General features: G+C 48.5%; 1 protein-coding gene across 6 annotated transcripts in view; it reads left to right on the top strand.

The window, feature by feature from the left end:
• The first annotated feature begins 242 nt into the window (after positions 1-242).
• The window catches only part of focad (focadhesin), a 32,669-nt gene continuing 11,835 nt past the window's right edge, over positions 243-21,076 (top strand). Inside the window, exons 1-30 of one of the 6 annotated variants that reach the window (XM_080892704.1) lie at positions 279-322; positions 553-1,109; positions 2,733-2,804; positions 3,378-3,452; positions 3,870-4,024; positions 4,889-4,981; positions 6,884-6,985; positions 7,105-7,330; positions 7,516-7,722; positions 8,272-8,359; positions 8,524-8,717; positions 10,229-10,489; positions 11,209-11,313; positions 11,894-11,995; positions 12,092-12,219; positions 13,327-13,453; positions 13,568-13,702; positions 14,479-14,529; positions 14,663-14,746; positions 15,007-15,145; positions 16,505-16,693; positions 17,057-17,178; positions 17,279-17,371; positions 18,620-18,708; positions 19,444-19,485; positions 19,585-19,693; positions 19,779-19,895; positions 20,022-20,260; positions 20,335-20,424; positions 20,743-20,890. In XM_080892704.1, coding sequence (XP_080748830.1) covers positions 2,748-2,804; positions 3,378-3,452; positions 3,870-4,024; positions 4,889-4,981; positions 6,884-6,985; positions 7,105-7,330; positions 7,516-7,722; positions 8,272-8,359; positions 8,524-8,717; positions 10,229-10,489; positions 11,209-11,313; positions 11,894-11,995; positions 12,092-12,219; positions 13,327-13,453; positions 13,568-13,702; positions 14,479-14,529; positions 14,663-14,746; positions 15,007-15,145; positions 16,505-16,693; positions 17,057-17,178; positions 17,279-17,371; positions 18,620-18,708; positions 19,444-19,485; positions 19,585-19,693; positions 19,779-19,895; positions 20,022-20,260; positions 20,335-20,424; positions 20,743-20,890 — 3,567 coding nt within the window. In that variant the 5' untranslated portion in view covers positions 279-322; positions 553-1,109; positions 2,733-2,747. The other 5 variants (XM_080892707.1, XM_080892702.1, XM_080892705.1 and 2 more) reach the window with 5 other exon arrangements.

Genomic DNA, 21,076 nt, shown 5'->3' with positions numbered 1-21,076 from the left:
TTAGCAGAAAGAGCAGAACAGTTTAGAGTTTGAACGGTGAAAATAGCACAAAAATTGTGGAAGTAGATCCACGGCGAAAAGTGTACGGAAACACCCGGAATAATAAAGAATAAAGAGAAACAGGAACTCAATAGTGTGGATGCCCATTGAGGGCATCCACACAATAATAATTGCAGTGCTCTATTAAATGTGCTGAAAATATGAAGTCAGCCTGCGCGTGCTGTGCATGTCTGTGACGTAATCGCGTGAGACAGGCGGTTTCCTGTCCTTTTTGGCCCTCGCTGCTCGCCGTATTTCCGCGCGGGTCTGCTGGATGGAGGAGGTAAAGTTTGTTGAACAGCATGTATAACTTTAACTGAGCTTCGTTAGTCTTTCTTAGCCTGCTGCAGTTACAGTTACAGCCGCGTATCTGTTACAGTGAACCTGCCGTCAGCTGTATAACGTTAGCATTAGCTTGTGGTGATGCTAAGCTGCTATTAGCAGGTCCTGTTCAGTGCTAAGTTGTGTCCGGACGACTTTACAGTTTAGTTTTCTCCGTATTACGATCACCAGATAACTGTGGATGGCCTCGTGTGTACGGAAGCTTCGTGGTGAAGCGCTTTGGCCTGTGGGAAATGTAGGAAACACCAGGACGAGCTGCGCACCGCAGGAAACCGCTTTGACAAATCAACCTTACTTTCACTCACTTCATTAATAAAAGTCTTGTCACTTGGAGAACTGCAGTTTTCACACATCTCGCCGTTAATGTCACCCAGCTAACGGTGTAGTTTCAAGAAACAATGCAGTGTTCCTGCCACGAACATCACGACGGAAGCCCTGCAGGGTCGATCTGCGCAGCGGCTCTGATGGAAACGCCACAGATAGTAGCTCGTTCTCCTTCTTCCGGTTTCTCCTCTTAGTGTCTCCATAGCAACTCATCTGCCTCCTCTCACCTGGTCCCGAGGATCCAGGTCTGTCACCTGGTCTCAGGTTCACCCTGAGCTGGCCCTCCTCGTCCATTCCAGTCACTCTAAAGACAAACTGAACATTTTCCACTACGACACATCCAGCTGGGTTTATGTTTTAATTTGAAGTCATTGTCACCATCTCCAAAACAGACACCAGAGCAGGTCTAACTATAAACTGTCCTTTTCACTCCTGTTGCATCCTTCACTCAGTGACCCTTAACAGCTGTATTCACCCACTCATCATGTAACACCACAGTTCCTCTCCTGGTTTCTCTGACGTGTTTCTTGTGGGACACTTCATAAACATGCTGCTCTGTCTTGGGTGGTCGGCTTTGCCATTTCCAGATTGAGCGTTGTTATATATCTGGGGGATTACTCCTGATTAATTATTTGAGCTGTCTCGTACTATGTGGCTGTATCAGTGTGAGTGCAGCTCATCATGGTGTGTCGCACTAATTTAATAACAGTAGATGTTAGCCTGATGTCCTCTTAGAGACCAACAGAGCAACGCTGCTGATTTTATTTTTGTATTTTATAGTTTGAAAGTGACACTTGGGACACAATGAGTGTGCGTCCCAATGTATTGTGCTCCTTCAGACACAGATCCACACAGCATGTGTATATAAACCATGGAAGAAGCAGGAGCTTTCATAGTGACACACTGCTCAGCTTCACAGTGTGTGTGACACAGGTGGGTCACTTGGATGGGCAGAGGTGAGGCCTGGTAAAAAGCTACAGCTGTAAACTGTGACAGTGCTCATATAGGGGGCTGTTGGGGTTGTCTCACTTTTGGATGCAGGCTCCAGGGGCCGTTAGGGGAATTGCAGTTTTTGGCACTTCTGCACAGGTTTCAGTTTTCAGCCCTGGAGGTGCCGCCTGATATGAGGTGACACTTTTGTCTTTGTCCTCTCACCATCTGTGAGAGATGAGTATCCACCATGTGAGTCCCTCCCTCTCCACCAGTCGGTCAGACGTCTGCCCGTCCTCCAGTCTGTTTCGGCTAAAAGGGAGATTTTCCTTCCTGCTGTGGCCGAGGCCTTGCTCATTGGGGTTGAGCGGTTGGTGGGATTTTCTCTGTACTTCGTGGTCTGTGCCTTCACGTGACTGTTGTTGTGATTTGTTGATCACAGAGACCTAAAAGACCTGGTGACCTCTAATTTCCTGCTTCTAAATCCAGACAGGCTGTTGTGCTCGGCCCTAAAACTCTTAGAAACAGCATCATCGTGGCCTCCAGTGAAGCTGTGAGGAGCCATCTTTGAGCAGAATATATCATTCAGTGTGCACAAACAACCACGTAGGTCTGTGAACTAAGCTGAGAGTGATTCTAGCTGCACGATTGTGAGTCAGTGTTATCAGACAAGTGCCATGAAAAGCCTCAAAGCCTCCAGTTAAGCTGAAACGCTGCAGCACGAGTACCAACAGGAAGTAGAAAGAGAGCATATCTGTCACATATTAGCTCCTCTTCACTGACTCCCTGTTAAATCCAAGATTTAAAGTCCTCCTTCTGACAGACGAGGCCTCGAATAATCAGCCTCTGTCGTCTCTTAAAAAGCTTGTAGTACAAAGTTATACTGATAGAGCACTCCCTCCTCAGACTGCAGCCTTATTTGTTGTTGCTAGGTAGAATAGGAGGCAGTGCCTTCAGCAGTGCCTTCAGCTGTCTCTCAGTGGCCCGTCTCCTGTGGACCAGCTCCCAGCTTGGATTTACGAGACTCCCCATTTAGTTTTTGTGTTTTTTCTCAAACCTCCTCCTCTTGTTCTAATGGAGATTCTGGATGTTCACAGGTGTGATCCAGTGACATGATGGAGAGTTTAAAGACGCGGCTCCAGTTCCCCAGCCCCGTCATACAAGCCCAGGTAAGAGGCTCTGTGACTCCTCCCATCCGAGTGATACAAATGATCCTTCCCTTGTCTGCAGAGATTCCACAGGTACGAGTGATTTGTTACTGATAGAGGTAAACTAGCAGCTCACACAGGCAGAAAATCTCTACCATTAACAGGAATTCAGCAACACTCATAAAAAAGTCTCCTGATAAGACAGAGTAAAGAGTAACGTAACTATTTGATAGAGTAACATGACTGTAAGGTGCACGGATGCATGTGTGCAGCTGTTGGAGGATTTTAAAGAGACAGGAGGTGAGTTTACAGTGTAACAAGATCCAAGACACAGAGTTACTTTGTATGTTTGTTGGCAACCACGAGGGTTTCTGAGTCACTCACACTCGTGTGTATAATATGTTTATGTAGAGGGGAGGCAGGTTTTACTGAACACACAGACTCAGGTCCCTGTGGGCACATTCATCCATTCATTCATTCATTCATTCATTCATTCATTCATTCATTCATTCACTCACTCTGTAGTGTTGGTTTCTCTTCCTCTCTTTGTTATTGTGAATAATGGGACAGAAGTGTGATTTTCTTGTGTTGCAGACGGTGAGAAGTCTTGTTGCAGCTGTCTTAAAGGAAAAAGGGTCAGATGGGCAGATCACCTGGTCCTGTGCTCAGGTGAGTTCCTGTAAGAGTCACATGTGATCATTTCTTTAGTTACATGAAGTATAAAAGAGCAGGAACATCTGCTTCATGTGGTCCTGTGTTTTATCCTCAGTGACTTTGACACATCTGCTGTGAGGCTGACGCCTCTGATCTCACAGTGTCAGCTTTGTTTTTATACACAGATATAAAATATGGATATGCACTGAGAAACGAGCATAGTTATATTTCTGACTGTCTGAGTCCAAATTGAATCAAACCTTGTGGGATTGAATCAGTGCTGAGTGGCTGAACTGAGTGGGACAGATTGCATTTTCACCTGCACCTGTGTCTCTGTCCGTTTTCATTCAGGGCTTCAGTGCATGTGTGGAAACGGCACAGATAGTCTTGTTAAACTTCTGAAACTCTGACTGCATCACTGTTGTCGTTCAGGGCCCAGCACTGGAAGCTTTGTGGCAGCAGTGCTGCAGTGACTGTGCTGTGGTGTGTTCAGCGTGCTGTGACACCTTGGTGTTATTGGTGGACCAGGGCCATGCAGACCTGGACTACATCCTCAGTGGTGTCCTCAACCTCCTGCCTTCTGCAAGGTATGCAACACGCAGTTATTGGACGCCACGATCCTGCCTCAGAAAGCTCAGCTGTTTGTCAAGGAGTCTGATAGAGGCTCTGTAACCTGCATCCATGCAGCGTTACAGCCGCTGCACAAAGGCACAACATGAAAGACGGACCTCAGCAGGACGAGGTCGTGTATCAGCAGGACAAAGAAGGCTCACTTTAGCATGAGAATGCTAACACTGGGAACTGAGAAGAGGCATGAAGAAGGCCGTGTTTGTCCACTGTTACGAATTCAGTCTTTAAATCCCTTTAAAGGCCCACTCACACCTCGCCTCAGGTGACCTCAAAGGTCACATGATGGGTCGCGGTAAGGTCTCATAGTGGTTTAACCCTTAACCCTTGGTGTTGACAATGACCTACGCTTTTGTTTATACTCATGTGACGACGCACATGACAAATAGCTCGATGACCATCTCCAAGGAGGGCAACGCCCTGTAGGGTTTAAGTATGTGGGTCTCTCCACCTTGTATAAGAAGGAAACATCTTTAAAACTTAATCAAGTCCAGTCGCCTTCTTTTCCAGCTACCAGTGTGTAACACAGAGTCAATGCTTCCAGTGCAGGAGCCCGACTGACAGTCTACAAACCGAGTTAGACACATGGAGGTCACAGCTTAGTCTGTGCTGAGGATAAATCCACGATGTCATTGCTCTCCATCAGGGCTCATGAAGTAAAGAAAATAGCTTTGAAACATGAAAATGTTAAAGGTCACTGTTCCACAGATGCTCTCTAATCTGGACGCTGACCTCGTGGTGCAGCATAATGTAACTATTTGAAAACATTTGAAAACGCTCAGACTGTTAGTTTTTTCAGTTGTTCTGACTCTGATATCCAACAGACACACTCAAGGGTTGATAAAAGTCATTCGGCGATTGTTGGAGATGCAGGCTGACCAGAGCGATGGACACTTCACCTGTCCGTATTCTATCAGGTAAGTATCTCATGTCTAATATCTAGAGGTGTTCATACATGTTGTCTTGTGTAATCTATCAAGCTACACATAGCTTGTAGCTTACTGCTAGTCCAAAGAGGCAGCATTGGTCCATCACCCACTTGAAGTGCTGTAGGAGTCCGGTGCTCTGTGGGGTGGCAGTCGTGGCCCTGGTGCTTCAGTCGCAGCTATAAACTGGCTCTTGGAGCATGAACATCCCAAACTAGTGCGTGTTGAAAAATACTGACTACATGTAAAGAGTGAGAGGTGGCAGGCAGGGAATGGGTACGTTTGTATCTCCCTGACTTGATGCCAGCATTTAGACGTTTTCTCTGGTGGACAGGACGGTTGCTTCCCTGTGCCGTCATGTTGGGAACAGGTGCCCATAGTCATTTGTGCATATGTGACTAACAGTTGCTTAGAGTACTTTTTAGAGTTGCTGGGTGAGGTGGGTACCCCATCTAGCAACTCCATAGTCCTACTGGGGGACTTTGATGTGGTGGTGGCAATCCCTGAACCAGAAGATAGACATTGGAGGTTCAGGAGCAGCAGGTTGAAGCGTCCTGTTAGGCTTGGCTATCTTCTGGCAGATATCGACAGGATGAGTGTAACTCTTGCAGAAGCTGTACGAGGAGCTTGGTGAGGCAATGGAGCAAGACTTTTGGAGCTTGGTCCGTTTTGCCATCACTGTCGGATCTATTCCTGGTGGGTGTTGTTATCGATGCTGTTTTGAGTAATTCTGCAGCTGCGTGTGAAACATTGGGAATGAGAATCAGCACCTCCAAGTCTGAGGCTGTGGTTCAAAACTGAAAACAGTGGAGCAGCCACTCCAGGTCAAGGACGAGCTGGCGCCCAAGTTAGAGGCGTTTAAGTATCTGTGGGTGTTGTTCACGAGTGAGGACAGAGTGACAGACGGTGCTGTGGCTGCAGTGATGGGCTGCTGTAAGAACCAACAGGGTTTTAACATTAAACGTGATGTTTGGTCACAATATAGTGAGCTCTCCTCTTTTTAGTGTATAAAATCTGTCCTGTGGATGAATGCAGACTTCACCTCAAAGGCAAAGACACTCGTGAACATCCGTATAAAAATCAGCGGTGCAACAGAAAGATCTCCCCTGTCCAAATTGCCTGCCAGTGCTCTGAAACACCAGACTTTGAGTCACAATAAATAGAAGAAACTCCTGATTGTTTGCTTCCTTTGTGCTGAAACGTGGGGAGTGCTCTGATAGGCTGACGAGTTGGCGCTGTATTGAAACTCAGGGTCTGGAAATGGCGTGCTGAAGGGTGACACGTGGTCAAACAGGTTACGTCATGTGAAGACTGGAAACACGGAGGCTGGATCTATAATGGTATCAGTGGATGCGTTAGTGTGTGTGGAACTGCTAACGTTTTGTCTCTCACAGTACGGATGTTGGAGGACTATTTATGTGACTGCATTCTGCAAAAGTGACGATGTGTAGCACTTGGCCAAAAAAAGGGTGGATGCTTTAAAATAACACCGTCAATAGTTTTTAGTGTTAACAGTTTGTTCTTTGGAGAACTTGTAATTCAGTTTTATTCATACAGCAACAAATCACAACAACAGTCGCCTCAAGGTGCTTTATATTGTACAGTATATCCTATAATAATACAGAGAAAAACCCAACAATCATATGACCCACTTTGAGCAGCACTTTGGCGACAGTGGGAAGGAAAAACTCCCTTTTAACAGGAAGAAACCTCCAGCAGGCTCAGGGAGGGGCGGGGCCATGTGCTGTGATTGGTTGGGGTGAGAGGAGGAAGGCGACAGGTCTTGTGTGGATTTAGGCCTTCTTAGTTTGTCTTCGTTGTAATAGACTGACTCAGTGGTTTGTTGGGAGCATAACTTGAATCAGAGCTGGGACACTGACCCGTCCATTGCAGGAGCAGCCCTCACCCGTACGTCACAGCCCTGGAGAACAGAGAGGACTGCTGGCCGGCTCTGCTGTTCGAGATCGATGACTTTATCCAGAAAGCTGTTGACAGGTAAGTCTTACTGGTTCCTGTCGTATCCTGTTATGTTGTTGTCTTTGAAGACAACTGGACATTATCAGATGATATATTTTCAGAGGTTCTTCTGACTCCAGTGTGTGTGTACGTTACAGAGATAAAGAGGCTTATATCACCATGCTGGCCCCCTTCCTTCGGTACCTATACTGCCAACCGCACAGGCAACCCGAGCACGCGCTCCTTCGACAGAGTCTTCTTAGGGTGCTGCTGCCCATTCAGGGAGGATCCAGGTCCGCCCCCCAGAACGAGGAGCAGGAAACGCTGTCCCCAGTGTCTGACAGGCTGCTGCTCTGTCTTTGTCAGCTGGTTCCACACATGCAGGTAACAAGCTGAAGTTATGTTAGGTAACTGTACAAAGACACGGCTGACATGTTTCCACTCTGTATGTTACAGTCCACCATCCTTTAAATGTGTCTCTCTTATTTGCATACGCTCAGATTGACAGGAAGTGACTAACACAGAGAGCAGGATGGAGCTATGTCAGCCTCTCCTCTCTGTCCCTGCAGGTGGACAGCGTGGAGGCAGTCCTGGAGCTGTGTGCATTTGTGGGCGCTCTGCTCCAAGATCTAACTGGGAGCTCTGGAGACCAGTGGAAACCAGAGAAAGCGGCGCTGGCTCTGCAGCTGCTGTGTGCATGTCGGCGATGCCTCGAGTTCAACGGAGACTGCAGACCAATAATCGGCTTAATACAGCAGCTGGTTCCAGCCTGTCAGGTGATGGCTGTTTGTAAACAGACACCAGCAAAGATAAAGAAGCCGCGCTGCTGTGCTGGTTAACGTGAGCGAGCCTAAATATGGAAGCAAACAAAAGGGATGCTTTTTGTTTTACGTGTGCAAATGTCTCTGCTCCAAACCTGAGCCTGGACTCCCAGCAGTGGCTTATTTGGCATTAATGCTTATCAGCTTCTTCACTCACTGCAGCGAGCTGACATGTGAATATCTGACACTCAAAGACACTTTGTAGAAATGTAGCATTGTTTGGTTCAGTGTTTTCAGCCTTGTTGCTCCTACCAGGGAGAGCACACCTGAGTTTGAGGCCTGAACAGGTGTGAAACCTTTTGTCCTCATGATGGCTGAAAATCAAAGCGGGTCTCACTTTAGCGCGCTCACGCTGCCCGTGTCTCTGTGTACCTGGAGAGGTTTACACATGTGGGTCAAATGTCCCCCATTGTGAACCAGTCAGTGCTGTAATGTGTGAGCCCTCGGGCCTCTGTGGCCTGCGGCCTGTATTGACCTGTTGGCATCGCTGTTTGTTTTCTGTAGGAGTTGCTGTTGGATGAGCTGGTGATGGGCGTGGCCTTGCTCTTGTTGGAAGCCCCTTCAGATCAGCTGACCAGCCTTCTCAGACTTGGTAAAGTGATTATTTTGGACAAAGCTCTGCTGGCTTTAGCTTCCTTTAAGAGACTTTGAAGCAGTGAAAGAATTAGTGGGAACAAAACTAGGTCCTCTGCAGGTCATGGTTGGAACCTCACAGAGCTTTGTGTCCTACATGAGATATTCTTTCTCTTAACACAGCACTGAGTTTGGTCCCTGAACAAGCGGAGGCGTCGCCCTGGTTGAGTCCGGTCCTGATTCTCCCCGTGTTGCAGCTCCTGTCCTGCTTGGGTCTCACTGAGCCGCTGTCTGACCAGAACACACACAGCACCAACCACAGGCTGGCTCACAGCCTGCTGCACAGAGTTAGCAGGCCCGCGGATAAACCCCAGCAGGTAACCCAGCAGGTAGCCCAACAGGTGACCCAGCAGGTAGCCTAGCGGGTAACCCAACAGGTAGCCCAACAGGTAGCCTAGCAGGTGACCCAGCAGGTAGCCCAGCAGGTAGCCCAACAGGTAGCCCAGCAGGTAGCCTAGCAGGTAATCCAACAGGTAACCCAGCAGGTAACCCAACAGGTGACCCAGCAGGTAGCCCAACAGGTAGCCTAGCAGGTAGCCTAGCAGGTAACCCAGCAGGTGACCCAGCAGGTAGCCTAGCAGGTAGCCCAACAGGTGACCAAGCAGGTAGCCCAACAGGTACCCTAGGAGGTAGCCTAGCAGGTAGCCCAACAGGTAGCCCAACAGGTAACCCAGCAGGTAGCCCAACAGGTAGCCTAACAGGTAGCCCAGCAGGTAGCCCAGCAGGTAGCCTAGCAGGTAGCCCAACAGGTAACCCAACAGGTAACCCAGCAGGTAGCCCAACAGGTAGCCTAGCAGGTAGCCCAGCAGGTAGCCTAGCAGGTAGCCCAACAGGTAACCCAACAGGTAGCCCAATAGGTAACCCAGCAGGTAGCCCAACAGGTACCCTAGCAGGTAGCCTAGCAGGTGACCCAGCAGGTAGCCTAGCAGGTAGCCCAACAGGTAGCCCAACAGGTAACCCAACAGGTAGCCCAACAGGTACCCTAGGAGGTAGCCTAGCAGGTAGCCCAGCAGGTAGCCCAACAGGTAGCCCAATAGGTAACCCAGCAGGTAGCCCAACAGGTAGCCTAGCAGGTAGCCCAGCAGGTAGCCCAGCAGGTAGCCTAGCAGGTAGCCCAACAGGTACCCCAACAGGTAGCCCAATAGGTAACCCAGCAGGTAGCCCAACAGGTAGCCTAGCAGCTAGCCCAGCAGGTAGCCTAGCAGGTAGCCCAACAGGTAACCCAACAGGTAGCCCAATAGGTAACCCAGCAGGTAGCCCAACAGGTACCCTAGCAGGTAGCCTAGCAGGTGACCCAGCAGGTAGCCTAGCAGGTAGCCCAACAGGTAGCCCAACAGGTAACCCAACAGGTAGCCCAACAGGTAGCCTAGCAGGTAACCCAGCAGGTGACCCAGCAGGTAGCCCAACAGGTAGCCTAGCAGGTAGCCTAGCAGGTAGCCTAGCAGGTAACCCAACAGGTAACTCAACAGGTAACCCAGCAGGTAGCCCCAGGCCTGTTTCTCACATTCAGTTTTTGGAGTCTTTCTTTGAGGTGTAGCCACGTAAAGAAACACTGTTACAATAGTGCAGGTAGCTGTTAGGTGGTGAGTGGACAGAGCATTAGAGCATAGACGACATCCATCCAAAAATACTGTTTCCCTCTCAGTGTCATAGCAACAGGGCTGTCTTTAGTGCCTCTTCTTCAGGGTCAGCATCCAGTCTCTGGAGTGTTGTTCCTCTGGGATGCTTTGCTTGATCCTTAAATTACACTTCATTAACATTCATGGTGCATCTGTAGCTTTGCTCTTTGTTCTTTATCATTTGTTTCTCGTGAATCTGTCTCCCTCAGCCTGCCCCATCACTGCCTCTGTCTCTGAGTTCCTGGTATAGTGAGCTCAGCGTGTCTTTGTCGGTACTGCGCAAAGTGGCCAACAATCCAGCAGCAGCGACCGATTGGCTGTTGGCGGTCAGCTCCGCCCTGTCGTCCAGCCAGCGCCTGTCCTCCTCTCTTGTCCTGATTGTGACTTATCTCATCATCATGGGTCAGGAAAACATCTGCCAGCTGGCTTTGAAAGCAAGCCAGGCTGTCGCTGCTGCCGACCCCTGCCAGGTAGATAACCCACACAACTGTTCTCTTAAATCTGTGGACTGAATATAAAGTAATGCATGTTGTTCCCTCTGACATGTAGATATGTTGTATGTGAGGCAGCTAGCTTGTGTTTGTCTTTCTAAGAGCAGGAAACACATGTTGATAACCTGGTGTTTTGGCACCAACACATGACTTTGAAATGGTTCAGATCAGCAGGAAGATAAAAGCTGTCACTGCTGTGTGATTGCTGCTGATCTGCTGCCGTATAAAGGGAGAGGTTAGGGAGTGCTCTAAGGGGACAGACCTCTCTCTGGACTTGTGTTGGAGTCACTAGCTGCAGATGAAGTGTGACGTTTACCCCTCATTACTCAAGCGTGCACCGGGCCCCAGAGGATTCACCTTCTGCTCTAATTGCTCCCAGAGTGCTGCACACACTGGTGTTTGGATGCACTGGTTGAAGGTTGTTGGCATATTTGAGTCCTCTGGAGATCTCTGCTCGCTCGTACTTGTCATGTTAAACGTGCAGCAGCAGGTCTTTGTTACAGGAAAAGCCAGAAGCTAACCACTATGAAACCTTAATGATGATTTACTGCAGTGATGTTGATTCAAAGTGATGTTTTTGGCTCGACAGCATTAAACGTGTGCACGTACAGGTCAGTGATGCAGCCTCTGTACGGTCTGACAAAGTGCATTTAATGTTTGGTTGGTGTGTTTGCTGATGTGGGTGTTTCCCTCTGCAGGTCCCGCCCTTCGTGCTGCTTCTTTTGTTCAAACTGACCAAAGAAAAGAATCCCGTCCTGGCTCACGCTGTTCTCACAAGCCTGCCAAACCTCGGCACTCATAAGGTACGCAGCACGACTAAGAAGAACCTGTACTGACTGTGAGCGTCTGGAGACGGGGCTGGAACATCAGCAGCACCTTTCTACTTCATCTGAGCGCTCACAGTGTGTTTTAGTCCATCATACACACATGTGAGCTTTTATCTGTGGGGTCATCCAGGTCATGTAGTCTGAGGAGCTTCTCTTCATCCAGGAGGCTTCTAGAGTTTAAAAACCAGGGACCCGCGTGTCCCAAATACCAGCCTGTGAGCACAATCCACCAATAACAGCGAATAACTGAAATGTTCCCCTCTCGATGTTTAGCACTTTGACAAAGGAGCAAAGAGAAATTCCCACGTCTGCCACACAGTTTTCTCTGTGTGAACACAGACAGTGTTTCTTGTACCCAGTTTGTAGGAGCTGGGATTGGACTCCACCACAGCAGCCTCTGTGTGGGATAGATGCAGTGCTCTGTAGTATAAAGCACTCTGTCAGGAAGCTGGACTCTCCAAACCAGCAGTCATCGTCTAACATCTGCCTTCTTCAGCTGTAACCGTGTGTTTCTCTTGTAAACTTGGCTCTGATCATATGTGCTGTAATATTCCAGCTTTGCTTCCCGATCGTGCTGCACAGTCTGCACATGCTGGCCGGCTCCCCCAAGCTGAGAGCAGTGGGACTGCGCCTCATGACCGCTCTGTGGAAAAAACAGGTTTGTAATAATAACGCATTACTATAAATGTCATATTCATGTGTTCAAAGCTTCTGTTTGTCTTTGATTGTGTGCTGCTTTGGTCATGTCTGTAAGGACCGGGTCTACCCAGAGCTGCAGCGTCTAATGAGCCAGCAGGACAGCAGGGTGGTGCTGGGGAGGGACGCCCAGTGGGAGCAGATCCTGGCCAGGGCCGCCTGTGTCAGGGACGTCTGCAGAGAGAGGTGGGTCCTCCCATACTTACAGAAACAGTGGGCACTTCCTACATTCACTGGTTCATTCATTCAGTGGACTTTGCATGCACAGTGCAGACAGTGTGAGCTTCCAACACCAGGATTCTTCATCTTCCCTTCTAATGAGTAATAATCACTGACTGGACTCTTCATAGATGTTTCTGCTCAGCAAGCTGATGAAAGTTCAGAAAAATAGAAATATTTGTTTTTTCAGTCACATCAACTTTGCTTGTTAAGATAAATGAATGCACTTTGTAGCTTTGCAGTGAATGAAGCCTCAGCTCGACGCTCCACTGAGTCCCTGTTTCTCCAAAAATCAGCAGGAGTCCAGTTTTAAATATTTCCGTACAAATGTCCAGAGCAGCTACACGTGCCTGAATCCAGAAGGATCAAAGTCTTACAAAGTTCAGTTCAAACAGAGAGACTGAGAGGCAGCTAACTTCCTGTCTCTGCCAGACTATCAAAATAAAAGCATACATTTGAAGCAAAAGAAATCAAACTATGTCAGTCTGTAAGCACTGCTTCCCATATAATACAACTCTAAGCAAGTGAGCCAGAACTTTATAGTTTTAACCTTTAACCCAAAAACTATGTTGATCATATAAACTCCACAAACTGCATCCAGGCTCCTGCACACGTCCTTTACATGTTAGCTGTTAGCTAATGCTTGTCAGTTTTTGTGAACTGGCCTTTATGTGTGTTGATGAAATAAAACGATGATTTTATTTGATTATTTCCTTTGTTCTAACCAGCTGGTGCACACTGTCCATCCTCCCGGGGCCTGTTACACCTGCTAACATGTACATGCAGCTTTATTAGCAGCATTAGTGAAAACCTGGGAAACCCTCTGGATGGATGCTACAGTACAAATTTAGCAAATCATTGAGCTGTTTCGTTGTTTTCACAAATGCTTACGTTTGCTTTTATTGTAAAACATTTGCAGCCATAAGAGTTTGCAATGATAAGAAGCTGTGTTTGGCATTTACTTACTTACACGTGTCCTGGCACTTTTAATGCTTTTTTCTTAAATAAAAATGGTAACAAAATTAGAAGAAACACATTTCCCACTTTGTTCACGCTGATGTGTGTGTTAACCAGGCCTTACCAGCATGCAGGGGACATGGTGGCTGCCATTTCACTCACTTTAAAACAGTGCAACAGACCAGACCTGGCAACCCCGGCTGCTCTCGTCCTGCAGGGACTACAGGAGCTGTGTCGAGCAGAGGTACCTCGTCTGTCTCCATTTGTCTCTTTAAATTCAGGAATCCTCATTTTTCTGGATCATAACTTTTGAATCTTTTCCAAAGTTCTGGTCTTAAAACAAATCTTTCTTTCTCAGGTGGTGGATATTATCTCAGCATGGAGAACTGTTTGGCCTGAGCTCAGCTGTCACTCACAGCCAGAGGTGGTTCAAGCCATCGCTGAGCTTTTGGCTCTGGTGCCTCAGCTCAGAGTTAAATCAGAGCAGTACGAGGTGCGTCGTAACGTTCATGTTGCTCTGTGTTGAGGAGCTAACAGAGCGACACAGGAACTCCACCAGGTTGTGTTTTTCTCTGTGGTTCTGTCTGTAAACAGGACTCTCACCAGCTGTTTGTATAACCTCACTGTAGAGTCACATCTCTACATCACTGTGTTTGGTAGCTAAAGTTAGCACATCAATGTAAAGCTGGGTAGAAGCACAAAGTACAGACGTGTGAGGGTCCAGTCCTCAGAGTCCTGCTCTGGTCGGACTTCACAGTAACTAATAAATGGATCAGCGAGTGTGAGCATCTTTTTAAAAACAGAAGTTTTGGTCATTTGTTGCTCTGGAGGATTCAACACAGTGCAGCAGTGGCCGTCCCAGCAGATGAGTCCTAGACCATGCAGTGCTGCTTGTTGGAAAGCTCTCCTCCTCTCTAACAATGATATGGCAGAACAGCTTAGGTTAGCAAAGTTGCATCTAAACAAACACAAGACCAAAACCAAACATGGCGTATTAGCACAGGACATCTGATAGGGATGCTTTTGGGTTGCAGCCACAGGACCTGTGCACAGTGTTGAGGAGTAACAGAATACATGTAAAAAATAATGAGTAACAAGTCTGCAGAATACATAAGAAACAGGTTGGAATCCTCTATTGATTCTAGTGCTTTGTCTTATGTGTGTGTGTGTGTGTGTGTGTGTGTGTGTGTGTGTGTGTGTGTGTGTGTGTGTGTGTGTGTGTGTGTGTGTGCATTAAATTCACGTCTTATTTTGTGTCTTTGCTCTTAGAAATTAAAAGAAGAGGTGGTCAGCATTCTGTGGACTTATGCTCTGAGCGAGGTCTGTATATACTGTATCTACACACACAGCTGACATGATGACTCCTACATGCACAAATATGCTGTGATGTCGCACAAGTTTCATCATTTTGTAGGAAACAGAAACATGTGTCTGCACCTTTGTGTTGTAACAGGATCCAGAGGTGTCCAGCTGTGGCTACAGGGCTTTGGCAGACTTTCCTGAAACAGACCACACCATAAACCACCTTCCTGAGGCAGTTAAGAGTCCTGCTCCACTCTCATAACAACATCATAGCAGTTTGACTGACTCGTGCTTTCTAACATATTAGCCAGATCATTTTGCAATGTTTCTTTATTAATTGTCCTCAGACGTTAGTCGGATGTAATTATGCGGCACTAGTTAATGAGGAAGCTGACCGTTTCAGTTGTTTTAGCGTGTTCAGAAACATTCCTGTACGCCGCCGTGTGTCCGCTCTCTGTTTGAATCGTCCTGCTCTGCTCTTCTCTTTGGTTGAAGGCCCGACCACCTGCAAAGCTCCCTGAAAACGAAGAAGATGAACAGAGTAAAGAAAAGGAGGAAGAGGAGAAGGATCTCTCCGTCCCAGGCTCATCTTATGTGAAGCTGATGACTCTCACCACCTCGTCTGTTCTTCCAGGTAAACCGGAGCAGCCAACAAACCAGCAGGTTGTATCCTGTGGTCCCGATAGAATAAAGTGCTTCTAGAGATCCATCCAGGACACGAGAGAGAGCAAGAGGCAGTCGACATCACAAAGCAGACATCCAACAATGAGTCTGGGGACCACAGCGGGACCCGACATAATCCACGTCTACTGTTGGAAGAAGCGTTCAGTGATCAGCGGTCTATAGATATGGGGAATGCTAAAGGCACGAACACAGGACAGAACCATCAAACCACGGCCCGATTACTCGCCTCTCCACGACACAGGAGCTGCTCTGTGAAGCTGTGGAGGCACATGAGCCAGTACACCACTCTGAAAGGCATTAGAAACAACACAAGCACAGGCTCCTGGTTCGTTGCTATCATGTCATTCTGACATTACAAGAGCACTTGAGACTAGGCAGACCAGCCTGACTCCATGCCCCACTCATGCACACTGACCTGCTAGTTACTGTGCTTCAGCGCACTGCTAATATTCATCAGGACCTGTGGAAGACAGTACTGGAGTGTGCAGTGTACAAAGACAACGTCCCAGCTTCTGTCTGCACAGGCTTCAATCCCCAAAGCCAGTTCATCACTAAGAGGTGATGTCATCAAATGTCATCCTGTAGATGGATGACATCAAGCTGTGTGGGAGGAGTCAGTGAGATCCACCTGGGTATACCAGAGCCAGCAGGATGAAGATCAGTCAGAGCCACATCCTTGCAGATGCTAAAACAGATGCTGAGAATCCAGATGAATGGTAGAAAGATCCAGATCCTTAGAGCTGTGGTAGGAGGGAGTCTACCACGGCTGCAGACTGTGCAAAGGTGCTACGGACATTTTCCACCACGTAGTAGCAGGATGTAAGATGCAAGCTGGGATAGCATAAACTCAAAGCACAACCAGGAAGCTGTAGTGTATAGAAACAGCCGCGCCACATATGGACTAGAAGCCCCGTCGACCCGGTAGTAGGGCTAAGGGCCGGGGGTGCTTCAGCTTCCAGAGTAGCAGGGACCGGAGAGGTCAAGAACAAAGTGGTCTTAGTGGCAGCAGGAGCGTTGGAGGCTGTAACCCTGAAAGCAGCTGTGCAGGAGAGTGCAGTCCTGGGACCGCTAAGATACTTTAGGAACACGTGTATGCTACATGATTTAAAACATTTTGTTTAGCACAACTGTTCACAACCATCCACATCACAGCTGTTTGAGCTGTTTGAGCATACCTGCACAGAAACAGACACCAGGTGTTTGTGTTTCCTGCTGGTTCCCTGGAGAGATCGTGGATCTGTCACATCTGCATGTGATACTGAGTAATGCTGATGATGGTGCACTGATGGTGTTTCTTTTATGTTCCCAGCCTTCGAGCTCTTCCTGACGTCACTGGTGAGGCAGGAGATGAGTCAGATGCCACGGGGAATCTACTTCTCAGCCCTGAGGGGGGGTAACCTCCGCTCAGACCGGGGTAAAACGGTGGCAGGAATCCCGTCGTTCATGCTCAAGACCTACGAGAAAAACAAGCAGCCTGGGCTGAAGCCAGGACTAGCAGGTGACCCAGTAACAGCTCATTTAGCTGGTCTCAGTGACATCGACTGTGTGGTGTCGTCGAATGTGACTATGAACATGTCAGCTGCTTTGCCTTTCACATGGGTCAAATCTGTCAGTCAGCATATCAAAGTTATGTTTCTTAAATTGGTGAGGAAGGGAGAATATGTGGAGCTACAGGAAGGGACGTCTTTCTGAGGAGAGGTTTGGAAAATGAAGATAATCTGCAGATTTAATCTGTGTGGTTTTCATGAAGCCAGGACATGGTGGAGATTTCTAACCCACGCGTGCTGAACAGTGTGTCTGTGTACCAACATGTTACTGTTGGAAGCACCAGTATAACTCACCCTTTCTGTCTGTGGTGCAGCTGGGCTGCTCCTGTCGTACAGTTTGTCTGTGCAGACCGATCGTGCTGGGAGACCCATCAGCCGCTTCCTGGTCAGCCGCAGCCGCAGCTACCAGCAGACGCTGACAGCCCTCGTTCATGAAGTACGTGATGTCTCCTTCCTTTCCTTTCACGCTTGTTCTTTGTCGTGTACGCAGAGCTTGAAAGAGGAACTGTTTCCTTCTTCTGTATTTTGGTGCACAGGTCAACATCCAGCCCTCTGAGTGGCACCGTGCCCTCCTGCTGCCACAGGCCTGGAGGGGCTTCATGAGCCGAGCTTTCTACGCCGTTATGGAGGTTTGTGCAGGTGTTACAAAAGCATACAGTAAAGGCCTCTGACCTTACAGTAAAGGCCTCTGAGGCCTCTGACCTTACGGTAAAGGCCTCTGACCTTACAGTAAAGTCTCTGACCTTACAGTAAAGGCCTCTGACCTTACAGTAAAGGCCTCTGACCTTACAGTAAAGGCCTCTGAGGCCTCTGACCTTACGGTAAAGGCCTCTGACCTTACAGTAAAGTCTCTGACCTTACAGTAAAGGCCTCTGACCTTACAGTAAAGGCCTCTGAGGCCTCTGACCTTACGGTAAAGGCCTCTGACCTTACAGTAAAGTCTCTGACCTTACAGTAAAGGCCTCTGACCTTACAGTAAAGGCCTCTGAGGCCTCTGACCTTACGGTAAAGGCCTCTGACCTTACAGTAAAGGCCTCTGACCTTACAGTAAAGGTCTCTGAGGCCTCTGACCTTACGGTAAAGGCCTCTGACCTTACAGTAAAGGTCTCTGAGGCCTCTGACCTTACGGTAAAGGTCTCTGACCTTACAGTAAAGTCTCTGACCTTACAGTAAAGGCCTCTGACCTTACAGTAAAGGCCTCTGAGGCCTCTGACCTTACGGTAAAGGCCTCTGACCTTACAGTAAAGGCCTCTGACCTTACAGTAAAGGCCTCTGAGGCCTCTGACCTTACAGTAAAGGTCTCTGAGGCCTCTGACCTTACGGTAAAGGCCTCTGACCTTACAGTAAAGGCCTCTGACCTTACAGTAAAGGTCTCTGAGGCCTCTGACCTTACGGTAAAGGCCTCTGACCTTACAGTAAAGGTCTCTGAGGCCTCTGACCTTACGGTAAAGGCCTCTGACCTTACAGTAAAGGCCTCTGAGGCCTCTGACCTTACAGTAAAGGCCTCTGACCTTACAGTAAAGGCCTCTGACCTTACAGTAAAGGCCTCTGAGGCCTCTGACCTTACAGTAAAGGCCTCTGACCTTACAGTAAAGGTCTCTGAGGCCTCTGACCTTACGGTAAAGGCCTCTGACCTTACAGTAAAGGCCTCTGACCTTACAGTAAAGGCCTCTGACCTTACAGTAAAATCTCTGACCTTACAGTAAAGGCCTCAGAGGCCTCTGACCTTACAGTAAAGGCCTCTGACCTTACAGTAAAGGCCTCAGAGGCCTCTGACCTTACAGTAAAGGCCTCAGAGGCCTCTGACCTTACAGTAAAGGCCTCAGAGGCCTCTGACCTTACAGTAAAGGCCTCTCAGGGTTTGGTTTTGTTGGCAGGGTCAACGTGCTGAGTTAGAGATGCTCCAGAAACAAGGCAAAGAGGATCCACAGGAGCTGCAGTACAAGCATCACTGTGCCTGGCTGTGGTGAGACCCACACTCATGCTTGCTTGTATATGTGTAGACTGTGTGTATAAATGGTAGTGCTTTTGTACATCGTCTCTAATCTTACTGTAATGACTGTAGTGTGTGTGTGTGTATCCCTGCTGTGTGGGCCAAACTTCACATCAACACTTTGTGGTAACATCTGCACTATGTAGCCAAAATAACTGGTTCTGAACCAGCAACCTCCTGACCAGTAGACCACCTGCTCTCCCTCCTGACCATGAAGAGAGTGAATCATGGTTTTCAGGCATGTCAGTCACAGGTTATAAAGCCTGTGGGACGGTGTCAGGAGCTCAGGAAGTTCCTGGACAGTGTCGTGATCGGATGCAACAAGCATAGTTGTAAAATGTCGTGTTCACGCTTCTCCGTCTCGCAGATGGAGGAGTCTGGTTGGGCAGTTATCAGGAGACTGGTACTGGTCTGACTTTGGTGGTGGAGGGATGATAGTGCGGCTGTTTTTTAGAGGTTGGGCTCAGCTGCTTAGTTCTGGTGAGAGGAATTGTTAATGCTTCCAAATACAAAGACATTTGGGACGATTTCCTGCTCCCAACATGAACGTGTGCACAGGAAGAACCTGACTGGCCTACAAAGAGTCCTGACTTTGACCCAGCAGAACATCTGTGGGATGAATTGGAGCGCAGACTTGTTTAGAAAGCATGGAGGAAGCATTCACGTTCTTCATCTTTTTAATGTATTTTTCTCATGTTTCTGACACAGGGCCAGAGATCAGCTGGCAGATGTCATCAAAGCTGCTACAAAGTGAGTCCCCTGGTCGCTCTGTTTAGGGAAACGTTTGGTGAGCTGTGCAGAGTAACCTGATGCGAGCACTGTGAAATGACTTTCTGTGGATCGTTTCAGGGACAGTCCTGTTGTTCAGGGAAACGCCATCTTGGCTCTGAGCGGCCTCGCTGCTGTTCTCGCCAAGTATGAGAGCAACCTGCCCACTGATGGTGACGGCAGCCTGGGGGTGAGACACCGCAGGGTCCTGTTACACACTGTTTGCTATTTCATAATCCTATAGATGCTTAGCTCAGTGCTGTTGGACTTGATAGGCTGGACCAGAGTTTGTGGCCACAGGAAGCTGGTTGACCATGGTGCTGGACACCCTGCTCAGCATCAGCAGCAGCAGCTTCAAGTCCACAGGACGAGTTTTCCCCTGGTTTCTACACGTGAGTTTCATCAGAAGCCGTGATTGGCAGATGATTCGAGTTATTTAAACGCTGTGACAGTTGTTGTGAATAGAAAGTTGCTTTCTTGCACTGATCACCTTCATCCTGTGCTGCCGGCCTCCTCAGCGCTCCTACTCGGGTGAGAACACAGCGAGCACCATAGCGCGCTCCTGTGCAAGCCTCGCCCTGTCGCTGCTCGTCTCCGTGCTCGTGGTGTGGCAGCGGGACAGTCTGACCCACATCCTGTCGGCACTGCGGGCCGGCCTCCCGGGCTCCCCCGCCGCAGACGACTCCCAGGCCATCCAGTTCCACTCTGGGCTCGGTCTGGGCATGGTGCTGTCCACCCTGCTGCACCAGCGCCTCAGGTACAGTCTGCAGGAGGAGATTCTGATGTGAACCAACAGCGTAACGGTTACTGACTGCCTCTGTCCTCTGTCAGTGATGAGTCTGCTCAGAAGGATGCTGATCTCCTCTTCGGCCCTCTGGATGCTCTGGAAGGTTCCTCTTTCAACCCCAACCTGGAATACAAGTAGGTCCTCTTATGAATAGAGTAAATGCACACTGACATCACACGGTTGGTAGGAAGCTGAGAGAGTGTCACTCACAGCTAGAATGAGTGTGTGGAGTGTACACAGTGTCCCTGTGTGGCATCCGTCCATCATCCAGAAACATTACATGATGTTAACGGGAGATTCAGCTGTTACCAAGGCTGCATTCATGCTGCTGCTCGTTTGGCACATTTACTCTTTTTCACAGACACATCTGGAAACATGTTAGGATATTCAACAGTGAAACAGCGGTTAGCATATTAAACGTGGTCTTTCCATGTTCTGCCTTCTTTCCTCAGCACTGGCTGCATACTGGGTCTGGGGCTAGTGCTGTCTGCCTTCTGCAGCAGTGGACAGAGGAGTCGACATGTCCGTGTCAGCCTAACGCTCGACAAGCTGCTGGCCAACCTGCAGGACTGCAGTGGGCGGGGACGCATGGAGCAGGAGGTAAGCAGCCCTGCACACGGCTTGCACGCTGACACAGAGCCGAGGTCCTGAATCTGATACAGGATCAAGTCTTTGATTGTAACTGTCTGCTCACACACGTTTGTGATAGAAGAAGCTGAGATAGTACTTAGTTCTGTCCAGATCTTTGATGAATTATCTACTAAAGACAGTTTCTGCTACATGAAG

This window comes from Rhamphochromis sp. 'chilingali' (assembly GCF_963969265.1).
Source record: "Rhamphochromis sp. 'chilingali' genome assembly, chromosome: 1".
Classification (NCBI taxonomy): Eukaryota; Metazoa; Chordata; class Actinopteri; order Cichliformes; family Cichlidae; genus Rhamphochromis; species Rhamphochromis sp. 'chilingali'.
The sequence above is the reverse complement of the archived record's forward strand: the minus strand, read 5'-3'. Positions and strand labels throughout refer to the sequence as shown.